General features: G+C 38.9%; 1 protein-coding gene across 2 annotated transcripts in view; it reads right to left on the bottom strand.

The window, feature by feature from the left end:
• Nucleotides 1–17,335, bottom strand: part of LRCH1 (leucine rich repeats and calponin homology domain containing 1) — a 189,304-nt gene that overhangs the window by 58,118 nt on the left and 113,851 nt on the right. For both annotated transcript variants that reach the window (XM_061170597.1, XM_061170596.1), the window contains exons 4-7: nt 7,863–7,968; nt 2,542–2,678; nt 1,619–1,746; nt 350–413 (exon numbers count right to left, since the gene is read on the bottom strand). In XM_061170597.1, the coding sequence (XP_061026580.1) occupies nt 350–413; nt 1,619–1,746; nt 2,542–2,678; nt 7,863–7,968 (435 nt within the window). The remainder of the gene's footprint in view (nt 1–349; nt 414–1,618; nt 1,747–2,541; nt 2,679–7,862; nt 7,969–17,335) is intronic.

Here is a 17,335-nt window from a genome sequence, read left to right as displayed (position 1 = left end):
ACTCTGTCATTTAAAAACAAACATATTTATAAAAATGCCTTCCGGGTACTTGCACACCACTTAGTCATTTCATAATATTTATTAAGCATGCAAGAATATTCCAGATAATGTGAGGGGTGTGGTAGGAGGGGAAGGAGATAGGGACTCTATTCTTGAGACATTTACAAAATATTAAAGATTCAGAAAAAGCTAACAACAGTTAATATTTACATAACAGAGGATTTCAAATAACTTTCACAAACATTATCACATGTTCTCATGCAACTGCCTTTTATCCGAAAGGAGTACAGTGAATGCAGGTACATATATCTAGAAGCACAAAAGGAAAAAAATCTGATCACGAATTTACCTCTGTGGCAGATAATCGCTTGTCTCCATTATCACTCCCAACGCCCGAGTCAGAATCCTTCTTGCTGGGTTAGATGCCATCGATATTGAATTCATTTAGAAAAAATTAAAATCACAACGTTCACAACAAGAGACATCAACTTATATTCAAATAATGACTTTACTAAACAAATTTTTATTATTACCAAAAGACAACAAATCCGCCCAGTATTGAAGGTTGTTAAGACAAGGGCCTAATGAAAATCAGATACTTGTACCGTCTAAATATGGTACAAGATAAATTCTTTGTGTTCAGAGTTTCATGGATTTATACTCTACCTGAGTGGCCCGTTCTTTGAAACAGTTAATAATTTTCTTATTTTATTGACTCTAGCGTATGAAAAAGCAAAAACTACCAATTGCTTTTACCTCTTATGTTATGAAATTTCGTAACTCTCAATAATTCTGTAAACTTTTATTCAGTGACTAAATAAATTTGATCGTATGTTTAAAACAATAAAATAATGAATACATATTTTAAGCATTATATAAAGGTACCATTAGGGTAGGCTGAGATTTTAAGTCACTACAGTATGTTTACGTTTTTTAGTAAAAAGTTCGAGAAAGATTTCTGCAATGAAGACATTTCAAAAACAACCTGCATTTCTACAAGAGTGTTTAGTGTGAGAATTTTGTTCTCTGAAAATTCAAGGCCCAGTTTACACCACAAAATGGCCAAGGACACGTTAAACGATTCTAAAACTTCCATTCTGAAAAGGAAATGGCAAAAACTATGAACAGTGCATTTTTAAAAGACAATTAAAAAAATAAAGTCTGCATTTTTTCTTAACAATGTTCTGGAAGCACATTAAAAATTAACTTAAAAAACCATGTCTCTAACACAACATTGTAAATCAACTATAACCCCAAAAAATTTTTTTAAAAAACAACAAAAAACCATGTCTCAGTTTGATGTGGTTATTTTAACTGATAGGTAAAAAATACATATATTTATATTAGAGATCTTATTTATAATATGTGCACACACACATATGTTGCACTCAGGAAGGACTGATTCTTGATTAGGAGAGGGTAGATGAAACCTGAAAGATGCCAAAATGTTATCAACAGCATCCATTTTCCCTTTTTTGTTCCAAAAGTGTTCGAGACTCTGATGTATAAATCTGCATTAGCTGAGTGAAACAAAAGGATTTTTGGAGTTAGTTACCTGGAGCGCCTTGGCCTAAGCAAACTCTAAATGGGGGCTTCTAGCCGAGGGGGTCACACTCACCTGTCTTCCACGTGCTGGTGTAAATGTGGCCTCTCCATGGTGTGGAGATAAAGGGAGTCGGTTGTCTTAATCTGGCATGCTTGGATGCTCAGATACTTAAATATGTGCACTTTGCCCTTGGTGCAAATCTATGGAGAAATTAATAATAAACATATTTTTAACGGCAAAACAAAATGTAAACACCAGACATCTCACTCTGTATATTTTAGTTTTTGCATTTTCACTTTAAGTAACACGTCAACAATGACCACCGAATTTGACCTCTCCAAAACAGGTAAGATTTTACGCAATCATTTCCTCCAAATTCTACTTCAATAGAAAACCATGTTCAAGAAATTTCTAGTTTCTCTTGCACTTATCCGCAAAATTCTAACAGAAATACATTTAAGTATAAATAGTGTAAAACGTATATAGGTCAGATAACTAACCTGGTAACGTTCCAATTCTGGAAGCATATATACTTCATTCTGTTCTCACATAGTTTAATATTTGAGCTTGAATCTTGTCTCTAAATGACTGACAATCATATTTTAAAATGGTTAAACTCTATTTTCCAGCTGACTTCAATGTAAGGAATCTATTACTCCTTTTGTAATCCATACACTCCATGAAAAAATTTCAAATGCACGTACAAAATGATAAACATAATAACTGAATAAGTGAAATAATCAAACATCATAATTCTGGGATTGCGGTGACCAGAACAGTGAGGCAAATGGTGGTAAACAGGTTTGATGTCACAGAAGACAACATACTGTAGTCAGATTCACCCGAGGTTTCATTTTTTAAGAGATTGTGACTGTTTATGATCGTATCCATATATTAATTCTGCAAAATATCAACAAACCAGTTCTGCTGAGAGTTGCTTAGGTGCTATTGATAGCCTATCCCCCCGGCAACAGCTTTGCTGTGAGACCCCTCACCTGTGCTGGAGGAGACTGCAAAGGGTTATTCTCAAGCAGTAATACTTGCAGCTGCTTCATCTCTCTAAAACAAATGGGAATCACGAGCACTTTATTGCAGGAAAAGTCAAACTTTACCAAGGGAAGATCTACTAGTTCTAAAAGAACAGAAAAAAAAAAAAAAAAGAAAGAAAGAAAAAAAAAAAACTCAGAAAGCAACAAGATTAAATGCTAAACACATTCAAAAATTTTCTGCTTATCTGGAAATACATCATTTAGCATAATTAAAACCAAGTTGTGTATTAGGAATGTAAGTTATATATATATAATACTTTACTAAAGAGGAGAAGAAAGCGTTCATTGGGGGCCCAACAATTTTTAATTTGTTGTTATTTCTGATACAAGCTGGAAACACTTGACATATACAACACCTATTGTTTAAAAAGGCTTTTTCCAGTGAAACAATCACATAAGCCACACCACACAAGATATGCTTATGTTTTAACTTCAAACTGTTTTCAAACAGCTTGCTAGCTTATGAATAATATGTTAATTACAACATATTCTTATGCATTCCATGTATGTGGGCTGGCAGAATCTCAGAACGAGTTACTAGAAATATGTTCATGATTGTTTAACTCCACTTTAAAAAAGAAATGCTATCAAATTTGGAGCTTTGCAACAGACCCTGTAATCCTGATTTGATTAGGCTTTATTGTACTGCTTTAAAAAAGTCTTCTGTAGCTCCACAAACAAGACAGAACATTATATTTAGCTTAAAATCCCCACCCAGTGGCATAGCAAACACTCAGTAATTTCAAGCATTCCAACCGACGTTGGCAGCTGCAAGAAACGAAGTCAAATATATTCCATAGAGCAAAGACACTGAGCAATGCCAGAGTAGGGTGACACGGAGCAAACCACCAAGATCTCCATGTGAGAGGCTACGGAGGGTTCATTTCAGAACGGGCCTCACCACGTTTGTTATGAAACCTGGTAAGGGAGGATACACGGTGCTTTCAAATACTCAAGGAATTCCCAAGCAGATGAAGGGCAGGGACTCTAGGAAGAAGAGGAACGGAAGGCAGTGACCTGGAGAAAGAATTCATACCATCCCTCCGCTCCCCCTGTACTGCTGGAGGGTTTTCACGTTACTCAGCTACTTACTCAGACTACTTCATGTTCCCCCAACAACGGTTCACTTAGCAACCAGTCTCTGCAAATTCAACTCGCTCTGGGTGTGGAAGGGACTTTCCTTCTTTCATACCTTAGTGAACTACTTTGTATTAAAGAAAAGAGGCATGAGATTGAAATGCAAGGACAGAGACACAGGAGCATCCGCTCAGCAGCTCCCAAACTCAGGTCCATGATAGGCAGGCGGCTGTGTAAGAGAAACTCAGGATGTGTATTTTTTTATTTTTTTTATTGAAGTATAGTTGATTTACAATGTTGTGTTAGTTTCAGGTGTACAGCAAAGTGATTCAGTTATACATATATATGTGTATATATATTCTTTTTCAGATTCTTTTCCATTATAGTTTATTATAAGATATTGAATACAGTTCCCTGCTAGGTCTTTGTTGTTTATCTATTTTATAAATAATAGTGTGTATCTGCTAGTCCCAAACTCCTAATTAATCCCTCCCCCGCTTTCCCCTTCGGTAAGCATAAATTTGTTTTCTATATCTGTGAGTCTGTTTCTGTTTTGTAAATAAGTTCATTTGTATCATTTTTTAAGATTCCACATATAAGTGATATCATATATTATTGGTCATTCTCTGTCTGACTGACTTCACTTGGCATGATAATCTCTAGGTTGCTAGATAATCATGGATAATCAACATGGATAATCATCCATGTTGCTGCAAATGGCATTATTTCATTCTTGTTTATGGCTGAGTAGTATTCCACTGTGTGTGTGTGTGTGTGTGTGTGTGTGTGTGTGTATACACATTACATCTTCTTTATCCATTCATCTATTGATGGACATTTAGGTTGCTTCCATGTCTTGGCTACTGTAAACAGTGCTGCTATGAACATTGGGGTGCATGTATCTTTTTGAATTGGAATTTTCAAATTAGAATTTTTGAATTCTTATTCAAATCGGATGTGTATTTTTTAAATCACCCCAAGTAATTCTCTGCTCAAACTCAGCTCTTCCACCAATAGTGGGATAAGTGATTTGCCTCAGGTCTCACTCGTCCTGGTTGCCTGGAAGAAGCACATGGAGAGCAGTGAGAGCTGGAAGAGAGGAGGTGAAGCCAGAGGATGGCACGGAATCAAGAAAGTCAAAGGGAAAGGGAAAGTAAGATATTTCCAGTTAACAGTTTGTTTTGAAAACAGGGCTGAGAATTAGGGGAACTGTATGTAAAAAGAGTATCTCCTTGCTATAACTTGCAGAAATATGAATCCATCTCTCCGATGGCTAACGTGACTCCCTCAGGTTAAGCTGGCAAATCAGGGGTGAAGTTTAACTGCACTCTGGCTCTTCAGCAATTTGCCACTTAAAATGAAGACTTTTAAGCAAGACTAGAGAGCTAAGTGCTTGGAAGACATAGCAGGAGGGGAAGGAAGGCGACTTACAGTTAAATAAAGTAAGAAATGGTTTTTATAATGACAATTCCTTTTAGTGCCTGTTGGGGACACAATTACCATCTTAGTTTAGGAAAGCTAGAATCTGACATTTTCACAACAAGGAAACGAAGGAGAAAATGATAACTCCAGCTCAGAAAAAGCCAAAAGAGACAGAGCAGGAAAAAAGGGGTAAGAGAAAAACTAAAAAGAACAATGAATCCCACTCCTCCTTCTCCATTGCAAAGAGGGGCAATGAATGACTACTTATCTTCTGTCCATTCTGGTGCCACAAAGAACAAAATAGAGTCTCCCCGTTGCATTAGTTGTAGTAAAACCATCACAAGATTGATGTGGGCAATTAGGCTGCAAACTTTTCCCCCCTCCTCAAATTGAAAGCATATGAGGAGGGGTACTAAAGAGGAAAAACAAGTGAGTAAATATGAAAAGTCTTTAAATTCACTGCCTGAGAGCATTATCAATGCTCTTTTGTTAACAGAGTTCTCCAGAGTAAAGCAAAAAGAAACTTGATATTCAGGAAATTATTTTTTTTTTAAAAAGATTTTCCAGTAAACTGAAGTTTTAGCTCCGAGTGTATATTAAAATACTAAGCCTGAGAAAACATAATTATGAAAAGCATAGAAATTTGTAAGTGATCTTTTTAGGAGAAGGAATGCTTTTAAGTTAAGAGAGCAAGGAGTGATGACAGAAACAAATATCTTGATTTTACAGATGCACCTTCTTCCCACATGTTTCTAAACCATTACAGGAAACTGTTAAATGATTAAATTAAATTTTTCTTTTGAAAACGAGAGTTCAATAATTTGTGATGACTTCTCAATAATTAACCTAAGAGCTTAAATTTAGATGAAAGTTTTCTTTAATGCTATGAAAGGCTATATGATTATAAATTTGCTGTTAGTAAGAGTTTTCTCTTTGTACTTGCTCAAACCAAGAAAAACAATTTCATCCATTCAGAACTGGAACCGCACAATGACAAAATGAAAAATCAATGTTTTTATACCAAGTCATCTCAAGTAATAAAGTAATAAATCTTTAGGCCAAGATAGTTTCTAATTCTTCTTTAAATACTAGCCGGCATGAGACAGGTGAAGATGGCAGATGACACTTAAAACTCCCATCTATAAAGCACATTACATTTTATAAAGTTCTTTCCCTTTCCAGAGCTCCATTTTCTTGCCTTGAATAACGACGCACTTCAAGCCAAAGATCATGAAGCAGGAACAGAATAATAAAAATCAGGCAGCTCTCAAATAGCTGCATTAGAGTCAGATTAACCAAATGCTGACTGTTCCCAAATATACGCTTTAGCTTATCAGGCATCCTAATGTGCTTAAATGAAAATGATAGAAACCAATGTGATCTTTGAGAACCAGAGTATGTTTTGGAGAAAGCATTCAGTGTCCTGCTGTTCATCAACTCATTCCTGATTAGGTCCAAATGAGGATCCCAAAATGTGAAATTCAGATCCAGCATGATCTACAAGGCTACTTATCAACGTTCTTAATGGTATAACATTTCTGAATAAATATATCTTTTGTATTTTTAATTTATTTTTGTTTTACTGAAGTACAGTTGACTGACCATTTTTTTTTTTTTTTGGCTGCGCTGCATGCGTGATCTTAGTTCCCCAACCGGGGATCGAACCCATGCCTCTTGCAGTGGAAACACGGAGTCTTAACCACTGGACTGCCAGGGAAGTCCCTGACAATTTTTTTATTGAATATCTTTTTACTTTAACTTCAATGCAACATATCAGAGGGACACACTATGGAAGCCCAGAGCTGCAGGGAAGGGTTTGCCCACGTTTGGCTCCTGGGTGGGGCTGTGTGAGGGGCTCAGTGTTCGTGCTGTTTCAGGGAACACGAGTCTCAATGCTGAGGCTCTGGAGCCATCCTTGCTCCAGGCTTCAAGAAATTCATCAAAACAACCAGTGATATCAGTTCAAGTTTCACTTCAGCAAAGTCATGCCCTCGCCTGAAGCATGGATTCGAGACACTCAGGGTTCCCAGTCAGGGCTCCCAGATCCCCAAAGCCGCAAACCCTGACTTCTGGATCTGCAGGACCAAGTGCGGCAACTAACTATTGGCTGGATGTTCCAGGACATCACACGTCCATCCATACCAAAAGCAATTCATGTTGCCTCCTGTTAGGAGCTGAATTGTGTGCCCCCCAAATTCATATGTTGGAGCCCTGACCCACAGTACCTCAGAATGTGACTGTATTTGGAGATAGGGTCTTTAAAGGGTAAATGAGTTAAAATGGGGTCATTCGTGTGGGCCCTAATCCAGTATGATGGGTGTCCTTCCAAGAAGAAGAGATTAGGACACAGACACAGAGGGAAGATGCAGGGAGAAGACGGCCATCTACAAGCCAAGGAGAGAGGGCTCAGGAGAAACCAAACTGACCAACACTTTGATCTCAGACTTCCAGCCTCCAGACTGCGGGAAAATACATTTCTGTTGTTTAAACCACTCAGTCTGTGGTACTTCGTTATGCGAGCTGAACAAACTTAATACACACACATACACACACACACAGCTTTATACAGAGGAATGATTTTGTTACTGAACCCCTGACTAAAATTACAACTTGAATATAACTTTTCTGTTATCAGCACATGAGATTCAAATTATAATTAATATTAATAGGCACACACAAACATGACTAGAGCTACCTTCTTCACAAAGGTAAACAAAAAATAATAAAAGCCTCCTGTTTGATTCATTTTTCCCTCTTTCTTTTTTTACCTTGTGGTAAAACTTTAAGGTAATTTCTTCTGACATTCAGTTCTCGTAGGGATTTCAATTGCCCTATCTGCTGAGGCAAGGCTGTGATCTCGTTGCAGCTGACGTCCTGCATTGAAAACAAAGACAGAAATAGTAAACGCCTTTTGCCGGGAGATCAAGCATTTCATGTGAAATCTCCTTACGGAATTTAAATATTAGGAAAACTACACAGGCACATTTTTATATTGGTCTTCGGGTCTGAGGTCAAGTGAGGCTTAGCACAGAGAAGAAAAAAGAAAGTGCAACATTTAAAACATCCTCTGAGAGAAAAGGGAGAAAAGAAGCATGTTAGTAGCCTTCGGTAGCTACTCTGCCAGCCTCGAGGGCTGCTCTTCTCACATGCTTCAGTCTTATTTCTCACAACAAACCAATGAGGTAAGATTACTGGCCTAATATTCACAGATCAGAAAACTGAGTCTCAGGAAAGTTCAGTCAATTGTCCAAGGCTTGCAAGTACCAGGGTTAACACTTGGAACAAATTTCCAGCCCACTGTTCCGCCACTACCTTACCTTACCAAATGCTCATATTTTACAGTGTATACCTATATATATTACTGCATTGTTTGGATGCATTATTTATTTAAAATGGAGCTCTTATCAGAAGGCTGGAAACTTTGTACCTGAACAACTTTACAAACACTTTACAAGCAAGACTGTGGGGTATGTGGACTGTGTCTTCTTTGCTTTGGAAAAGTAATACTCTATTAGTAATCATTGATCGGAACCACCTCTTGACACGTGCAAAATGGTGGCCATGACATTTTTAATCTTCTATATCATTATTACCTCCCCTAACCCCACCCTTCCTCTTGTCCCTAGTAGCTCTGCCCTGCTCTCCACCTCCCTTACCCCAGCTACTCCTTTAGTCCAGACCAGCAGTATCTCTCAGCTAGACACTACAATGATCTTCTGGTTGTTTCCAGGCATCAATCTCCTCCTCGGTTCCATCTTTCACAGAGTGAAGATTTACAGAGTGTGAATTTCACTCTATCATTCATCAGCTCAAACACCTGCAATGGCTCCTCAGGATAAAGTCCCAAACTCAAATCTGCTCAAATGTTTGCCTTCTCCTGTGAGCCTGTGAGCTCCTAGATGGAAGAGACTGTGTCTTAGTCACTCTGCCTCCTGTGCGGAGCAGAATGCCAGGTATAAGGTAAGGGATCAGGGGCTTCCCTGGTGGCGCAGTGGTTAAGAATCCGCCTGCCAATGCAGGGGACACGGGTTTGAGCCCTGGTCCGGGAAGATCCCACGTGCCGCGGAGCAACTAAGCCCGTGTGCCACAACTACTGAGCTTGCGCTCTAGAGCCCGCGTGCCACAACTACTGAACCCGCGTGCCACAACTACTGAAGCCCACATGCCTAGAGCCTGTGCGCCACAACAAGAGAAGCCACCGCAATGAGAAGCCCGCTCACCGCAACCAAGAGTAGCCCCCGCTCGCCGCAACCAGAGAAAGCCCGCGGACAGCAACAAAGACCCAATGCAGCCAAAAATAAATAAATTAAATAAAATAAATTTTAAAAAATAAATAAATAAAGTAAGGGGTCAATAAATATTGGATAAGACTTTTGAAGTCCGTTTATGTTAACGCTCCATAATGGTACAGTTTATTCTGTCTCTGGCTGGGAGCCCAAGAGGCTCCAACATACACACCAAATTTCTTGCAGGTCCTGCTTGGTGTCACAGCACCACAAATATATTTGGGCCACAAATGATCCCAATGAGATCAAGTCCTTAAACATCCCACATCACTGCTGAACCTGCAAAAACTCCCCTTCACTCATCCTTTTAGAAAGCAGCAAAGCTTTGTTTCAGAAATTGGTTTCATATTCGCTCAGATGAGAACTCACCATTGACCAATTCCTTGAAACCTCTGTGCTCCATGTAAGAGCAGGGCTGTACAGAACACAGTGGATCACTGCCCTCTAACCTCATCTCATTTACATATCCTCAGGTGACCTGCCAATCTGTCAAGGTCATGAAGGCGCTAAATGAATATCGCTTGATGAAGAGGAATAACATCGCTCCTATTAAAGGAAATGAAGCTGTGATCTGTAAAGCCTGGGTGTACGCATTGGAATCAGCCTGCCATACTGTTCCATACTCAGCTGTCTGACTTGGGGTTGGGGCAGGGGGCTGGCGTGTGACAGGTTAAGGACATTAGGTGTTCAATGGCATCACCCGCAAGCTGGCTATTGCTGCATTGCTTCTGGCCTAGAAAAGTCACACCAAATTTTATGAAAGACATCCCTAATGTTAAAAAAAAAAAACCGACAAGCGCATCTGCAGAGACATAAATGTCTAAGGAAGTAATTACATAATTAGGAGGTCCAGAGATTTGTTCAGTCACTCTTAGCCCCTCACTGAATCAGTAAATTACTCTGCCTTTCTGAATATACTTCCATATATGAGAAGTGAAAAGTAAAATGCCACCTTTTCCCAGTTACTATGGCATTTCATCAGCCGCAAAAGTCAACAACCAAACCCTTTCAATGAAAGTTTTATCTTTCTTTGCTTCCACCAAGTTACCAATAAGCAAGAGGTACCATTTTAAAATCTAAGAGTCCTCACACAAATGGTACACAGGTAAGCCCTAGAAATATATGAAATTAAATCATTTTATTGGACTCAGGACCAGGCACAGTCATGTTGGTGATGGCTGAGAGGAGGGGAGGTCATGGGAGAAGAATTAGTGAGAATTATTTTCCACCTCTAAGGAGAATTTATGTTGACACCTAAAATGTTTTATAAGTCTGTGAGTGATAGCATGAGAAAGACCCTTTTGCAGATTACGGGAATCACGTATTTTTCAATGTGAAACTGATGATTTTCAGAAGTTTTAAGGACATAATTTTTCAAAAAAACATTTCTCTTAAAAAAAGAGAGGTGGGAGAGGAAAGCTAAAAGAGAACAGATATATTTAGGCAGCATAGTCTCACCATGAAATCTCCTGAGATGAAATGCATCTTTATTCTATTTTTTTCCTGTGTACTACATTCACCTTGCACGTTGTTGATTAACCCCGGCTAGCCATGAAATTAGGGTATACTGTTTCCATAAATATAACATAGTTTTTCCAACATATATTTCTAAATGGCCTTATCAAAGAAAATAGACTCCCCTCAGCTATATTTAAACACTTATTTACCTGCAGGGAAAATGCTTTCCTAATTTATTTTTTTTTAAAGAACTTCACATAATGATAAAACAAGTTTTTCCTTCTAACTTACAAGACAGGACATCTGTAGACAATTAGAAACATAAAGTCCAATTGTCCATTCACATTTTGAAGGGTATATGGTGAAGGTCAAATTATTTTAATAGTACTCTGCACTGCTGTCAGTTACTTCCTGTCCTGCCAAAATAATGAGGGAAAAAGCAAGATAAAGACTTTTCACTCTTGTATGATCAATATAGCAGAAAACTGTGCAAACTCAATGCTCTCCCAGCTATTGAACCTTGCCAAGTTTTAAAGAGGTTATGAATTTCATCACAAAAATAAAACCCCATAGGTAATTATGTCTTAATTAGTTGGGAATGAGGAGGAGTACAGAGAGGAAAATAGTCTAGATGTTTTCAGATAACGTATTTCAGGTTAAAAAGTGTAAAAGCAACATTCCTAGAATAGCCTGGTTCTCTAGAACATGTCTGTCCACATTTAGTCTAAAAGAAATAATGGCTTTTTTTTTTGCGGGGGGGAGTTCATTTTAAAAAGATATGATTTAGGAAAATAAATTTTAAAAATAAACAACATTAATGCCCCATATTTCTGCAATAGTGAGAATTTATCAAGCTATGAGTTCCAGATCCAGTAGTTTCTTAGAACAGTCAAATGAATCCCTTCTGAACTGTCTATTAGCCCTAAGCTATGTCTTGGAAAATAATTATTCCAAACTACGGTGAAATCAAATTACCATATATTCAGCATTATAAAGTTATAAATATACAGGTAGGCCCAATTCTATCGTTTGATACAGAAATGAATCTAATCATTATGCATTATATAATCTAATTCTATTCTTTGATACAGAAATGAATCTAATCATTATGCATTATATAATCTAATTCTATTCTTTGATACAGAAATGAATCTAATCATTATGCATTATATAATCACATAAATACTCAAATTTAAGTTTTATGAACCAGCCAGTCTAATTTTGTCATTTAGATAAAAAAAACAAAATAGAGAATTTTAGCTATGACTTAAAATACACTTATTTTCCACTGGTTTAATCAAGATGCTTTTAAGCAACCAGAAGAAAAACTTTAGAAGTTAAGATTCTCATTTCATCACAACTCTTCTGGGCAATTAAGAAAGTCTCTAGAAGGGTTAAATGCATGTTGGAGATTAATACATTTTAGCTAACTGCATGCTAATTGCTACCTTACCTTCAGAATGCAAAAATGACAACGATTTAAAACATCAGCGTAGGTTCAAGGATTATTAAACTAGGAAATGTTCACTTTCAGAATATATTTTTTAAAAGACTAGACATGCTTTCTTAAGTCGTGACTTCTAATGAAAGCCAACATAACTACTGCGTCAAGATGATCTTGGATAGAGAAGGTTTCCAGCGAGACCAGGCTAAGCGGCAGAATTGCACATGGTATTCTCATGAGCTACCTTCCCCTGACTCCTAGGTTTTCAGAAACTTAGCACGGTTATACTACAGCTTAAGTCGTATTTTAAAATCTACCTCTTGGTCTTCCCTGGTGGCACAGTGGTTAAGAATCTGCCTGCCAATGCAAGGAACACGGGTTCGAGCCCTGGTCCGGGAAGATCCCACATGCTGTGGAGCAACTAAGCCCGTGTGCCACAACTCCTGAGCCTGTGCTCTAGAGCCCACGAGCCACAACTACTGAACCCGCGTGCCACAACTACTGAAGCCCGGGCGCCTAGAGACCATGTTCCACAACAAGAGAAGCCACCGCGATGAGAAGCCTGCGCACCACAACGAAGAGTAGCCCCCGCTCGCCACAGCTAGAGAAAGCCCGCGTGCAGCAACGAAGACCCAATGCAGCCAAAAAATAAATAAATAAATTTATTTTTAAAACTCTACCTCTTTATTTAATTGAAGAAAATGCAAACGTTCTAACAGGAAATACAAGCTATTAATACTGGCCTCCCATCATGTGACCATGTCCATTTTTGGAAATGTCTTTTGTATGACTCACTGTGTAACTTTAGGTAAATATCTTAACCTCTCTGTTCCTAGGTAAAAAGAAGAGGTGAGATTATAAATAATTCCAATTTCCTTCCAACATCAGGAAAATCCATCTACCATATCAAAAATAATGAAGAGATTTTGTTTGAAAGATAGATACTTAACTGACTTAGGAGTAATGTCAACTTTGATTTTTCAGCAATCAAAAACCTAAATGCCTGTAGTGAGAACTTTAAGACAAATCAGTATGTTCATTTAAACTCAAAACTTTTTCAAGCAACCTCTGCTATGGTAAATTATTACCTCTCAACACTTACTGAGAGTCTCCTTCTAGTATAAAACTCTACCTCACACCCTTCCACATAACCAGCAAGCACAAACCTTGCTCTTCATAAGAAACGCGGAGATAGAAGCAACAGAAAGGACCCTGCACAGGCCATGAGTTTCCAATTCCCTCACAGAAACCAGCGAGGTTAGGCGGCATCTCCAGAGACTAGGAATGGACCTACGATTACAGCAGACATGAATTCATGTCTCCATTAAGCCTACCTCAGAGACTGGGATGCGACACATAAAAAAAAAACGAAGAAGAGATTTTCCTCAGAAGTTCCTCAATACATCCCGTGTCTATAATCAATCCCTGAATTCCAACTCTCCACACAACCAAACATTTCACAAAAAAGAGGAAAAAAAAAAGTAGCATGTCTAGTCAGGGCCAGGAAATGCGCCTTCAAGTCAGTTATTACCTGAGTCAGGCCCAGTGAGTTTGGGGTTGTAAAAGCAGGTTTCTGAAACAGTGATATTATATTCTCTTATATGAAGTTAAGAGCCGGAAGACACAACTTTCACACACGGCATGAGTTGGGAGAGGGCAGAATTGAGAAAAACCAAACAAGAGATGGACCCCAGTGTGTCAGCATGTACAGAGAACTGGTGAGAAAACTTCTAGACCTTTGGCAAATGCCCCATAAAAGGTTCTCAAATTTATTGTGTTCTTAGTGTGCCTGTCTTCTTCAGAGCCGTCTGTTAATTATAACATGGCATTCATACAGTATTTCTTACCAAATATTTAACACACCTTATCCTTCAGGTATGATTTGACAAGTAAAAAAAACAAAAAACAAAAAACATGTTTCCAGGATGTTGACACCGTCTTTATGAGTAAAATGAGGTTTAGTCAACCCAAGAGAAGTCCGCTGACCCTCGTGCCTGGCTTGAGGTTCTTCAGTGAGGGAACTCTCAGACAGACACCGCCCATTTGTACCACACCCTACTTTTGTAACATTCTCCCTACTGTTCACGGCCTGCCCCAACTTGAATGGGAAAACCACTGCAAGTTGAAACAGGGCAACTGCACAGAAAGAAATCATGGCTCCTCTCCACGAGAGGCTTACGATCTAGATGAGGACCCAGTGAGCACAGCTGCATTGTACTCCGGAAAGGCCTTGGGCTTTCAACAGACAAACCTGGTTTTCACTCCACTCCACCACATCATAGCCCCACGCCCTTTGAGTGAGTAATTCTGAAACCCAAACTTGTCTGTGCAAGGTAGACAGGATATCCACCTTGCTGGGTTACTGTCAAGATCGAATGATAGAACACATGTCAAGTACCCAGCAGAGTGCCTGGCATACAGTAGGTGGTCAGTAAATGCCAGCGCTTTATCTCTTTCCTGGATAGAAAGAACATGCAAATACAAAGACTTACAAAGCAACACAGACACACAGCTACAGCTCTAAGGAGACAAGCGGTACAGAAGTAATTCAAAGGAGCTGAGGAGGTCAGAAAGATCTAGATCATTCTCATCAGAAACGACCCTGAGGGGCAGCTCCCTAGAGCTTAGGTTCCCCTAAGTTCTCCGGCACCCGAAACAATGTGGAAATATATCCTCGCCTCTCCTGTGGACTCAAGAAAAGGCGTCTCAGAAGTGTTTCTTAATGAAAGTCTTCATGGAAGGAGGAAAAACTGTTTGTCCATATTCTTTGCGCAATCACAATCACTAAATGGCAATGCTTTACGTTTTAAGATTCTTAGATAATTGTGATATATTCAAGAAAGTAAGATACTGTTTTCCAAATCCAACTCCTCTCAAAAATCAGAGAGGGCACCCTTCTTGCAGATGGCCACGGTGCTTTGGTTTTTGTTTTTTAAGCGAACGATGACTCTGGAACATTCACTCATACTTGGAAGAGAAGAGAGTTTACAACTCAGTTTAGGATACTCTTTGAGTCTAATGTGAAAATTTCTCAAATATTTCTACCAAAATAGTTCAACAGGGCTCAGAGCCTAATAATAAGCTGAGAGATATTATCAGCCCTACGTGACTGAAGGTACTCTGAATGCTTCTGGAGCAACCAAATGTTTTCAACAAGTCGGTTACTATGTAACTACAAAACATGAGCCTCCCACGCAATTCTAGAATTATTTCAGGCGCTCCAGGGAATTTTTTTTTCCAATTGATAGCTAAAAATCATCTGACATGGTTACCTGTAGTATCACTACTTTTTTAAGCAAAAAGATATGAAAAATAAATAAGAATGGATGGAAACTAATCTTTTTTAGTCTGTGACCTTAAGCAAGGCCAGTCACCCCTTGCGGTTAAACAATGGCAAGTTATTAAATATTCACCAACTTCACAAATAATTGCTTTTTGTGAAGATCACACTTGCCCATAGAGCAGAAAGAACACAAGCTATAGAGCTGCCCTGTCTGGTAGGGTGGCCACCAGCCACATGTGGCTATTGAGCAGGAGAAATGTGGCTAGTCCAATCTGGGCTGTGTCAGTGGAAAACCTCAAAAACTTAGTAGGAAAGAAAGACTATAAAATATCTCATTAATTTCATATTGTAGAGATGTTGAAATAATATTTTAGCTATCTAGGGTAAACTAAAATATATTACTAAAATGAATTTCACTTGCTTCTGTTTTTTTTTTAATGTGGCTACTAGTACACGTAAAATGACATTTGCAGAAGGACAAATATCATATGATATCACTTATATGTGGAATCTAAAAAAAATGGTACAAATAAATTTATTTAAAAAACAGAAACAGAGTCACAGATGTAGAAAACAAACTTATGGCTACCAGGGGGGAAAGAGGGGGAGGGATAAATTGGGAGATTGGGATTGACATATACACACTACTATATATAAAATAGATAACTAATAAGGACTTACTATATAGCACAGGGACCTCTATTCAATACTCTGTAATGACCTATTTGGGAAAAGGATCTAAAAAAGAGTGGAGATATATATATATATATGTACATTGTGAATCAACTATACTCCAAGAGGGAGGAGATTTGGGGATGTATGTACATGTATAGCTGATTCACTTTGTCCTACAGCAGAAACTAACACACCATTGTAAAGCAATTATACTCCAATAAAGATGGTAAAAAAAAAAATACATCAAAAAAAATTTCTTTTTAAAAGGTAAAAACAAAAAACAGAAACAAAAAAATAAAATGACATTTGCTGTCTGCATCATGTGCTGGGTGAGGGACAGTGCTGGGTGAGGGTGTTTCTGCTTGGGTTGTAAGTCAGCTACGCCAGGGTGACCGACCCTCTGGGCATCGCTCACCGTCTCTCTGCCTTGGGTCTCTTCTTTTGTAAGATGTTGAGAGCTTGGACTAGATGTCTTTTTTTTTTTTTTTTAAAGATTGCTTTTTTTTTTGATGCAGACCATTTTTTCTTTTGTCTTTACTGAATTTGTTACAATAGTGCTTCTGTTTCATGTTTTGGTTTTTTGGCCCCAAGGCATGTGGGATCTTAGCTCCCCGACCAGGGATCGAACCCGCACCCCCTGCATTGGAAGGCGAAGTCTTAACCACTGGACCGCCAGGGAAGTCCCGGACTAGACGTCTTTTAAAACCACTATGGCTTCAACATTCTAGGATTGAAGCGTGCAAGAGTTATTGCTGGTGGAGAAAAGACACAGGACAGGCTGATGGCAGTGCTGGAACCAGGAGGCAAAGCAGCTTCCCTAGAGCTGAGCTCCGGACGGGGGCCTAAGAAAAGCCCAGGGCATCCCTTACAGCCACCCAGCAGCTCATGTGCCCCAAGCCTAGAGACAGTGCTCTTCTACCTCTGCCGCCTGCCACCAGCAGCTGACAGGAGAATCTGAGGGAAGCCCTGCCCCGTGTGGGGCTGGCTGCAGGGCTCAGCACGTGCACCACCTATTAGCAGATGAGCTAGTCTGTAGCAGCACAGCTGATGGCCGGCACGCTGTCAGCTTAAGCCCGGGGTGCAGTGGGACAGAAA

The sequence above is a fragment of the Eubalaena glacialis genome, chromosome 16, assembly GCF_028564815.1.
Source record: "Eubalaena glacialis isolate mEubGla1 chromosome 16, mEubGla1.1.hap2.+ XY, whole genome shotgun sequence".
NCBI classification, from domain to species: Eukaryota; Metazoa; Chordata; class Mammalia; order Artiodactyla; family Balaenidae; genus Eubalaena; species Eubalaena glacialis.
This window is presented reverse-complemented; position numbering and strand designations above follow the sequence as displayed.